This window comes from Sorghum bicolor, chromosome 2, assembly GCF_000003195.3.
Source record: "Sorghum bicolor cultivar BTx623 chromosome 2, Sorghum_bicolor_NCBIv3, whole genome shotgun sequence".
Taxonomy (NCBI): domain Eukaryota; kingdom Viridiplantae; phylum Streptophyta; class Magnoliopsida; order Poales; family Poaceae; genus Sorghum; species Sorghum bicolor.
In genome coordinates, this window is record NC_012871.2 from 8860866 (window position 1) to 8872318 (window position 11453).

Below are 11453 nucleotides of genomic sequence, written 5' to 3' on the forward strand. Positions count from 1 at the left end.
ATACGAAGCATGCTTACATGGCATACGACTAGCCGTTGAACTGGGGGTCAAGCGCCTCTATGTCTACGGCGACTCCGCTTTGGTCATCAACCAGCTCAACAAGGAGTGGGACGCAACCCACGAGAAGATGGATCTCTACTGCAAAGAAATTCGCAAATGGGAAACTAACTTCTATGGCATAGAGTACATCCAGGTGGTCCGGGATAAGAACCAAGCAGCAGATGCGTTGTCAAAGTTAGGCTCCTCTCGGGCCCAAATCCCGCGGGGTATTTTCGTCCAGGACATCCATGAGCCGAGCGTAGGCTCCCCCCTGGTCGACAAGCAACCCACCGAGGCAATGCTCATAGATGACGCCACTCCGACAACCGGTGGGCGTGACTGGCGTACCCCGTTCATCAAATACATATCAGACGGGACAGGCTTTCAGGACAAAACAGAGAACGAGCGCCTTATCCGACGATCAAAGAACTACATCCTGGTCGACGGAAAACTCATGCGGAAAAACGCAAGCTCCGAAGTACTGCTCAAGTGCATACCCCAAGATGATGGTATCAGGCTCTTGGAAGACATACACGCTGGATCCTGCGGCAATCACGCCGCATCTAGAACGCTGGTCGGAAAGGCTTTCCGAGCAGGTTTTTATTGGCCAACCGCGGTCGGCGACGCAGAAAAACTGGTTCGGCATTGCGAAGGATGTCAGTTTTTCGCTAAGAGGACCCACGTACCTGCCCATGAAATTCAAACCATCCCGTCGTCTTGGCCCTTTGCTTGCTGGGGGCTTGACATGATCGGACCATTTAAACCAGCCCCGGGCAATTTCAAGTTTGTCTTCGTGTTAATCGACAAGTTCTCCAAGTGGATTGAATACATGCCCCTGGTCAAGGCAACCTCCGAGAAGGCTGTGGAGTTCCTCAATCAAATCATACACAGATTCGGCATCCCGAACAGCATAATCACCGACCTGGGCACTCAGTTTACTGGCACCACTTTTTGGGATTTCTGCGATGACAGAGGCATAGTTATAAAATATGTGTCAGTAGCACATCCACGTGCCAACGGTCAAGTTGAACGTGCTAACGGAATGATCGTTGACGCCCTAAAGAAAAGGTTGTACACCGAAAACGACAGAGCACCCGGTCGATGGATGAAAGAATTGCCGGCAGTGGTCTGGGGCCTCCGAACCCAGACCAGTCGAAACACAGGGGTGTCTCCCTACTTCATGGTGTACGGTGCAGAGGCGGTCCTGCCGTCTGACATACACTTCGGATCTCCTAGAATCGAGCTCTTCGACCAGGCGACCGCTGACAACGCCAGAGAACTCGAAATCAATTGCATGGAGGAAAAGCGTTTAGTTTCATGTCTCCGAACAGCAAAATATCTCGCAGCAGTCAGGCGATACTACAACAGGAATGTCAAGGACCGTTCCTTCGTGGTCGGCGATCTGGTGCTTCGATGGAAAACAAGCCAGGAGGGAATGCACAAGCTATCCACTCCCTGGGAAGGACCCTTCGTGGTGACCGAGGTCACACGACCTACGTCCTACAGATTGGCATACCCAGACGGAACACGAGTGCCTAACTCTTGGCACATCGACAAACTGCGACGTTTCTATCCATAAAGTTTTAATGACTTTCTTTTGTAAGTATCTTACAATTTTTGATAATGAAATTCTCTATTTTTTGCCCATACCTTGTCACACACAGCACTCGGCAAAACTCCTGCAATGGATGCCCTTAGCGACAACCAAGACAAATACGGTGACACGTCACTCAGATATTCTTACAGCGCTCAAAACAACAGTCATGACAAAAAGCAAACTTTATTACAAACTTTACATACAAAGTTTACAATAAACACCCTGACGTGCAGACACTAGTCTATTCCTACAGACTACTTTATTGGCCTAGCTGCTCGGGCTGATCACCCGCCTGGCCCTGCTGCCCGGACGAAGGGGTCGGGGCCACCGGCGCCTGGCTGGTCGAGACCGCAGGCGTCGACCGCCCATCTCCCGCAACGGACGCGCCCGACAACTCCCTGGCCGACCTATCTGAACTCGGCTGGTCTGGAGGAGTGGCTGTTCCGCACAGATTGATGTCGCCGATCACTGTCGACAACAAGTCCAGTAGACTACCCCGAAGTTCGTCCGCTTCCTGTGGGCCGACTTCCTTCGGGTACCCCTTCTCCAGCCTGCTCAAGTCGACCAGGGGGTAGTGGGCGCGCACCATGCTGAGGACGTGCGCGCCGGCAAACTCCCCGGCGTCCTTCACAAACTGCTGGAGCCAGTCCCACGCCCGTTGCGCCTTCTCAACCGGGGTCAACTGCGGCGCGCGGGGCTGGCTCTCCGGGAGCTCGGGACTGATCAGGTCTAGGACCGGGGACACTCCTTTCCAGATCCTGCAACAGTTGACCTTCCAGGAGTCCCGGTCCTTGATCAGATCATCCAGGTGCTTTTTGGCGTTCACCTTGAGCACTGCAAACGAAACGAAGCGTTATTTTCGGCATACCAAACAAACAAAGGGGCAGGCAGCAACCAACAAGGCGGCACCCATTACCAGATAGCTCCCGGTCTTTTCGACCCAATTCCTCTTCTGCTCGCCGCCCGGACTCCAACGCACCGGCGAGCTGTTGGCTGAGCTGCTCCTTCTCTTGTCGGAGGCTCGCCACCTCCTCCTCCAAGTCTGCGTGAATCCTAAACTGGTCAGCAAAGCAAACTATACAAGTACGCGAAGCTGCTCGGAGCGTGTGACTAACCTTCCTGCAGCCGGTACTGGTCGGCCAGACGACGAGCGAGGTCGAGACGACGCTCCTTTTCGGCACTCATCTCGACCACCTTCTCCCCGACCTCCGCCCGCAACCGGTCTACCTCCGCGGCAAGGGCCTTGTTCTCGGCCATGACGCCTTCTATCTGGTCAAAGCACCGTTTCCGGTACTTCACCGTTTTCATTACGTCCTACAAAGCAAGCATATAACGACCATGCAAGACAAGGCAAAAGAATGCGCAGCAGTACAAAAAGCCACTTACCTTGACTTCGTCGACAAGGCGCTTGGCCGCGCGCTCCACCCTGGCGGCCTCTTCGGTCTCGGCGAGCTCCTCATGACCGATAAAGTGATCCCCGCGTTGGCGCCACACATACACGTATTGGCGACCATCACGGGGACGACCCTCGATCTCTTCCACCTCGTCATCGAAGGCCGCCCGGGTTTCCTCCTCCTGTGCTGCTTCACCCCCGGTGGTGGCCCCAGGTATTACTGGCCCTTGGACCAGACCTGGGGAGCCCGCAGCCGAAGAGGCTCCTGCTCGGGGCGGCGGGGGGACTTCACTCCCCCCGGCAGGAGGAGCGGTCGGAGATCTTCCCTTCTCTGAGGAGTCAGTTGGGGGAGCCTCTCCAGCCCTGGTCGGGCTGCTTGTTGTAGTCGGCGCCGCGCTCGGGAGCCCCTCGGTGCTCCCAGGCGCGACTGCAGCTGTTGGCTGCTCTGTGGCCTGGGGGGCCGCATCCCCAGAACCGCGGGCAGGCTCGCCCATTCCCTGGCTGGCAGTTTGGCCAGGGTCGACGTCCGATGCCGCACTACAGGAACAAAAGTAAAAAAAAAGAGGAGTCCAAAATACGTAAGTCGAACACTTACAGGTCTGACCGACGGTGGGTCGCGGTGAACCTCCTCCTCGCCCGGCCGGTCGGCACCTGTGCCCCCATCTCGACAGCTTGCGGGGCAGCGGCGCCGCTGGCCACTCGATCAGTGGCGACCGGCGCAGTGTCTGGGCGGCTCCGAGGCCGTCGGACCAACGACGGCGCAGCCTCCTCGTCGTCGTCGTCGTCGACGATCCGCACGAGCCGACGACGCTTCGGTGCTTGGCTGCTCTCCGCCGGTAGATCTGCCGGCAGCTCCGGTGTCGGCAAGAGATCTGCCGGCAATGGCCTTTTCCCCGCTACCCTCTCCTCGGAGGTCGGGACGGGGCGGGCTTGGTCTTCCTCACTGCTGGTGTAATGAGTACACCGAGCAGCGTCCTCCTCTGGCGGGACCTCTCCCGCAGGATTTTCCATCCCCGGTGCCAGTGATACATACACTGTGCACCGGTCGACATCACCGACCTGCAAAAGCAACAGAGATGAGTCAACTGCAGACGATATACGAATGATCAAACAGAATCTGCTACATACCTTTGGTGCTGGTCGTCCTAACTTGAAGGCTTGCACCCGATCACTGCCACGGATGAAGCCCCCATCCGCGAAGTTAAACAGCTCGTTCAACAGCTGTTGTACCTCCGCTTTCTCCAAGATCTCCGACCGCATCCTGGTCGGGTCTGCGCTTCCGGCATACTCGTACGCCGAGTGCACCCTCTTCTGGCAGGGCATCACCCGGCGGCAAATGAAGTTGCCGACCACGCCAAGCCCGTCTAGGCGCGACCAGTCGATCAGCTTCATGAGATCCGCCACTGGACCGTCGAACTCCGGGCGGTCGGTCCAGCTCGTCCTCTTCTCAGGAATGTATCCCACGTCGCAGAACGTGGAGCTGCCCGGTTCCTCCCTGATGTAGAACCACTTCCTGTACCATTCGGTCAAGGAAGTGTTCCATGGGCAGTGCAGGTAGCGATTCTTCATCCCATCACGAAGGTTGAGGTATACTCCACCTGCAACCTTGGAGCCTCCAACTGCTCCCTTCTTCCTCAAGCAGAAAAGATACCGGAAAAGATCGAAGTGCGGCTCTATGCCAACATAGGCCTCGCACAGGTGGATGAAGGTGGAAATAAGGAGAATTGAGTTCGGGTGCAGATTGCAAATCCCGATCTCATAGTACAAAAGAAGACCTTGAAGAAAAGGATGAACAGGAACACCAAAGCCTCTCTTAACGAAATCTTCAAAAACGACGATCTCACCGGCGCGAGGGTCGGGGTAGCTCTCCCCCTCCGGTGCCCTCCAGCCGCCGAGCTCTGCGCCGTGCAGAAGCCCCATATCGACGAGGTCACCAAGAGATTTTGTGGTGCTGCGAGACTTCTTCCACTCCTTGGCCATCAGTTCGGCCCTCTTCCTGGAGTCGCTCTTCGCCATTAGAGGTGCGAATGTGGGCTGGAGTTAGGAAGACGCAGGAGATTGGAGAAGATGAGAGCGGAAGGTTTGAAGGCAATGGCAGGCGAAGCGGTACAGGCGGACCTATTAGGCCCTTATAAACCCGCGACTCCACCTCTCCCACTTCCTGTATTCTCGGGAAGTGGGCAGGCCATGCGGCGGACGCGGCGTTTCGGTTTACAATGATTATAGACAATTAATGCGGCGGAGTTTTCGTACCAATTGATGGTTTCCTTTTCTCAAACCATGCAAAGAGCGGTTGTACAGTTGCCAGGTGCAACTTTTCATGCATCCGTCTGACATATCGTAAGGAGACCTCGTCACGTCAACTTTAACTGGAAAGATCTTTTCAAAAGTAAGAAGACACATACGCCAGTGAGTTAACAATCCGGGGACTGCACCGACCACCGAGCACTCGACGCTCGGGGACTGGTCGCCCAGTCTATCAGCTCGGAACTTCAAGGACTGCACCGACCACCGAGCACTCGACGCTCGGGGACTGGTCGCCCAGTCCATCAACTCAGAACTTCAAGGACTGCACCGCCCACCGAGCACTCGACGCTCGGGGACTGGTCGCCCAGTCTATCAGCTCGGAACTTCAATGACTGCACCGACCACCGAGCACTCGACGCTCGGGGACTGGTCGCTCAGTCTATCAGCTCAAAGCTTTAAAGCATGCAACGACCACTGAGCACTCGACGCTCGGGGACTGGTCGTACAGTATAGCAACATATAATTCCAAGAAGCACACTAAGTGCTTGGGGACTGGTCGATTGGTCTTTTCAATTGCAGGCGAGCATGACATGCTCGGGGACTGGTAAATTCACTTTAGACCTTGCTACAAGGCTCATAATTCGCCTTCCAGCAAGCTCGGGGACTACATCGGTACGATGCATCTAGCGATGCATCTCAGTCTCAAAACTACTTTGGGGAATTTTCTTTTGACCCTGGCACCACGTGCCTACGTCACCTACTACCAGGCTCGGGGACTAAGTGGGCACACTTCACCTAGCGGTGAATTTGCTTGCTTTTTTGATGCTTTTACCTTTCAAAAAGGTAAAGTGGGCACACTTCACCAGGAAAGAAATTTTTTTTTAAGAGCACCATGCATTCTTCGAACAACCTGCTTCTTCGATGTCAATGTTGATCAATTGTCTTTCGAGTTGGTCAAGGAACCGTTGCAACTGTTTGGGCGATCTTCCCACTTATTGAAGACGCCAAGCCTCGCTGATCGAAGAAGCTCAAGACGGCGTGTTGCATCACAATACATGGTGCTCGGGGACTAGCTGTGGGGGTATAAACCCCTATACCCTTACGGCTAGACTTCAGCCAGGAAGCTTGGCCCACTACGAGACGAGTTCAAGGCTTGATCCGACAGCTCAGAGTTTCGCGCAAGGAAACAAGACGTGGAGATCAAGCAGGATTCTAGTCGGTTAGAATAGGAATTGATATCGAATTATCTATGGCAATTGTAACCGACTAGGATTAGTTTCTAGATCTGTAACCCTGCCCTCCAGACTAGATAAGGAGGGGCAAGGGACCCCCCTAGGACATCATATTCTCTCAGCACAAATCAATACAACCAGACGCAGGACGTAGGTATTACGCCAACTCGGCGGCCGAACCTGGATAAAAAGCTTGTCCGTGTCTTGCGTCACCATCGAGTTCGTAGTTTGCGCACCGTCTACCGATAAACTACTACCGTGGGTATACCCCAAGGTAGACTGCCGACTAGCTTTCGTCGACATGTGGAGAGAGCTGTGGAGTTGGGAGTGCAGAAAATAATCTTAGCAACTGATGCTGCAGCGGTGATTCAGGCGTTGTGCACATGATCGAAGCTCGGCAAGTGGACTTGTCTGGGAATTCAAGGATTTGATTCACTGTAATTTTGTTTCACATGTAGCAGTCCATAATCCCAGGTCATGTAATCAGGTAGCTCACTCATTAGCTGCACGGGGAGCCAGTCTTGGTTTGGGTACTGTTTCAGTGAGATAGTATTCCAAATTGTGCTCCAGTTTCTGTTGGCTAATGATTTGGCCTCAGTTAACGCGGAATGGAAATCATATTCCATGTTCAAAAAAATAAAGACTTTGGTCTAAAAAAACATGATAAATACATTACCGTATTTTTTTATTTTTAGAAAATAGGCGGAATATCGTGTAATTAGATCCAACAAACATACACACACATCGATCCCTAATTGATTAACATAATGTAACATAGATCATAGATGATGGATCCCAACATGTACTCAATGTAAGCGTTTTTTTTCCCTGAATGTAACATATGTAGATGTGTAACACGCACACGATTAAGGCCCTGTTTAGATCCCCTGGCAAAACTTTAGTCTTGCACTTTTAGCCTTTTTTTTCACGAGGATCTAAACATATGGACAAATGGGCAAAACATTTGCTCCTTCCATTTGCTCTACTAGAGGCCCTAAATTGGGCTAAAAGTGCAACACTCTCCTTCTCTTTCCTCTCATTTTCACCTTTTAGCACATTTTAGTCCCTAGATCCAAACACCTCACTTGAGCTAAACTTGAGCACCTTTAGCATAAGGGCTAAACTTTAGCCCATGGCAAATGGATCCAAACACCACCTAAGATATGACTCTAAAATTTCAATGTAACATATGCGGATTTGTATAACATGCATACACAACTTCATTTCTGAAAATCACCATGACTATATCTTCCACAGTTGACTGCTGCTATATGGGATTGAAGCAGACCAATTCAGTCACGCACTAGTCAAGCCGTGGTATCTGCTATGGTACTCCAGTCATCTCCATTCAGATTCCTGCCACCGCAAGATATCCTGATTCCTGATCTGCACTTTTTGACTGATTGGGCCATTGTTCAATGCGGGGAGAGAGCAGTGACAAGACCACATCCGGCAAAAGCCAGACCAAATAGAAGGATGGCGTAGTCCAGCACCCGCCTCCACAAGGGTATCGACGAGCCTACAATGCTGAGATGGAAGAGAGCGGGCAGCACGAAGGAGAGAAGCGCGCACATGGTGCTCCCGACAAATGAGATGAAGGACCCAAAGGCAGGGATGAAAGATGCCACCACAGTCAGGACCGTCACCACGAGGATACGGCTTGAGTGCAAGCCTATCCACTCGGCGCCACCAACATTATTGCGGCAGAGCTTCTGAAAGCATCCGTTGGATCTGAATCTTGTCTCAACGATCTCGTGGATTGGGTGCATCATCACTGGGAAAGTGAATGCCAGTGCAATACATAGGCCAACCTGTCAAATGACTTCCAATTGTTAAGAGAATATCATGATTCAACCATCTATCTATTGTTATCTAATTCCCGTAAAAAATAATAATCTCGTGGATGGGCTGCACTATGATTGCGAATATGACTGCTACTCCAACACAGATGCCAATAATTTGTCATGGGATTTCAGACAGTCCAAAATACTATAGATCTGTGCATTGTTGTCTGTGTCCAGTGTGACGATGAAATAACTCACTTCTTGTTTTAAAAGAAAAAGGATATCTCAAGTGCATAACTGGCAGTAACTCATAGGTCTAGATCTTATATCTCCAAATATCAAATTATCATTAGGTTGCATTTTCCAATCACAAAAGGAAATAAAGGTGCAAAGTGATTGATTCACAAAGGCTTTCTCAGAGAATCCACATCGTTTGAGACTTTGAGTAAGCAATGGCAACAAGCTAATTAAGAGAACTGCACTCACCTTAACTGCAGCAGACGACCAATTGTTTGGAAGATTAAGTGTTATGATGTCTTTTGTGGCCTCGCCATAGGCCAAGTACCCACACACTCCAAAACAGACATACACGGTTATAATGGCAGCAACTGCTTGAGAAAGTACCCAGCGGAACTTTCTCCGCTCTGCCATTGACGCTTCTAGCGCAAGGGTCATGCTGAATCCTTCGAAACAGAAGACTGCAACACCAAAGGTGAATGGTACTGCCCAAAGTCCATTAAAAGCACTTCTATGTGAAAAGGGATGGTCAAAAAGCTGAAGATCCTCTTTGATAACAATTGCCATCGCAAGGACATTGCACACATCTGCAAATATACTGAATGGAGAAAGGGAAGACAGTGAACGGATGAAGGAGAGTGCTATCTGCAGAGGCAGGAGGATAGCAAAGATGAAGCCAGCTGGTGACATCAACTGGCTGAATGTGGAATGTAGATTTTGGCCAATGAATATTAGGTATGCCACAGAACCACCAGCCTGCGAAACAAGGACGAGGATTTCTGTCAAGCATCGACCTATCGTCCCGAAGCACCTGTCACCCAAATCCCCATATGTGTAATGACCATGACAGCACTCTTCAGTTTCCTCCTCTGCGAGTTTATCCCTGCAGTCCACCTTCAAAATCAAAATGACAGAGTAAACTAAACAGAATTTTTGCAAAAGAAAAAGAGTAAACTAAACAGAAAGCAATTAGCATTATTATACTCATAATTGACAAAGACATGGCATAGCAGATCCAAATCTTATTTGATTTATGTAAGTAACAATCATAATATTGCTGTCAAATGTGAAGCAGCATCAACAGATTTCTTACGCTAAATCCAATCAAAATCTTGCACAATCTCAACAGACAATATAAGAATAACTCTTATATTCGGCTACCTTGGAAAGCATTTTCCTTTTAGTCAAAAAGAAACCTGTGGATTTTGAATTCAAAATGGAGCCAAGACCTGGTCAATTGCAAAATCAAGTTTGGTCCATTGACTAATATTTTGGCGACATCTAGTACATCTGAGCACTTTTGGAGAGCCTTGTTTCAAACGGCAGCATGGCATAATCACAGTTATTTAGTGGAAGATGAATGAAACGGTTATGAAATCAGCAACACTTTATCCCTTCGAGTTCGTCTCTTGAAAATTGGACATCCGAAACTACAAATGGCTAATCTGTAGTGCGATACAACAGTCAACAGGTGGGAAATTTCTTATGACATCCTAGGTTTGGAGTAAGCTCCAGATAGATTTGTTATGGAGATATGTTTTCATTATTCAGCTAATGATGCTTCTTACGCATAATAAATTAACACATTTTTATATATTTGACCAAGTTAAGATTGATTAGTTAACTAGAAAGATACTCCTTTTCGGGGTCGGAGGGTATTTATACATAAAAAGTAGTACTACTACGACAGCCTCGTCGGTGCACGACTGCTGCCTCGGCCTTCACAAATCTGGAAGATTTTTATTTTGAGGAGCCACTCGGATGATCGGATCTGGAAGGGACCAGCAGCACAGGCACAGCACCACCCTGCAGGCTGTGTAGCACAAAGTTGGCCAAGACTCCAAGAGCACGCCAGGCCCAGAGCGACTGATGTGCAATGTACGTACTCGCCTACTCGGGAGAGCAATAGGCAGTGTGAGGATGAGGAGGGAGGGAGGGGATGGGGGCGGGCGAGCGTACTGACGAGTAGCAACATGCAGTAGAGCGTGGCGGAGCCGGCGGCGGCGACGCCGAGGGAGCCGGCGACCCAGCCGGCGGCGCGGAAGGCGTAGGGGAGGCCGAGCACGCCGGTGCCCACGATGGAGACCACCACGTTCCCCAGCGTCTGCGCCGACGTGGCCCCTCCGCCCGCGCCTCTTGCTGAGCTCCCTTCCCCCGCCTGCGCCGGCAGCAGCGGCGCCGCCGAGCCGCCCGCAGCCGCCTTGGCCCCCGCCATCCCCAGCGCCGGCGGCGGAAGAGTGTGGGACACGGGGGGCACTGGTGGTGGGCGAGGCGAGCTTCACGTAGCGAGATTGGATTTGGGTTCCAGCCTCTGCTGCCTACTAGTAGTACTTGCCTGCCTCGCGAATGTGGCGGCTGGGCTGGCGGACGGAAGTCTCGGGAGGTGCGCCGTGCCGTGGCTTTGCCCTTGTTCAGTTAAAAACAAAAAATTCTTCGTCAAATTGAATCTTGCCTGGTACATGGATGGAGTATTAAGAGGGTGTTTGACACTAGTCTACGATATCTACTTCACAAACTTCACCGTAGAGTAGTTTCATAGCTTCACCATTTTTTCTCGTGCATGGAGCTACTCCCTCCATCCTTTTTTAAGTTTTTGACTAACTTTATAGTCTATGATATAAAATGCACATCATATAAAAATATATTTTACGACCAATCTAATGATACTAATTTGATACCATAAATCTTAGCATTTTTTCTAGAAATTTGGTCAAAGTTTAAAAATTTTAACTTAGAACAACTCTAGAAATTAACTCTTTCGTGGACGGAGGGAGTAAAACCGTTTAGCTGAAAAACATGGAGCGGAGCTGAAAAACATGGAGCAAAGCAGTCCTAAAGACCCCCTAAATATAAACGAAAACAAAAACTAATTACACAGTTTGCCTATAAATGGCGAGACAAATCTTTTAAACCTAGTTATTCCA

At 50.6% G+C, this 11453-nt stretch overlaps 1 protein-coding gene across 1 annotated transcript; it reads right to left on the bottom strand.

Moving 5' to 3' along the window:
- Positions 7295-10822, bottom strand: LOC8078467 (amino acid transporter ANT1). The gene is made up of 3 exons (XM_002461669.2): positions 10493-10822; positions 8779-9423; positions 7295-8319 (listed from the first exon to the last, which is right to left on the bottom strand). Exons 1-3 carry the CDS (start codon positions 10742-10744, stop codon positions 7924-7926), a joined length of 1293 nt encoding a protein of 430 aa, XP_002461714.1. The 5' UTR covers positions 10745-10822; the 3' UTR covers positions 7295-7923.

Coding starts and splice junctions, on each gene's coding strand:
- LOC8078467 (XM_002461669.2), bottom strand. CDS start 10,744: ATGGCGGGGGCCAAGGCGGCTGCGGGCGGCTCGGCGGCGCCGCTGCTG. Junction 9,424..10,492: donor TCTACTGCATGTTGCTACTC/GTCAGTACGCTC, acceptor TTGATTTTGAAG/GTGGACTGCAGGGATAAACT. Junction 8,320..8,778: donor GGTCGTCTGCTGCAGTTAAG/GTGAGTGCAGTT, acceptor GTCATTTGACAG/GTTGGCCTATGTATTGCACT.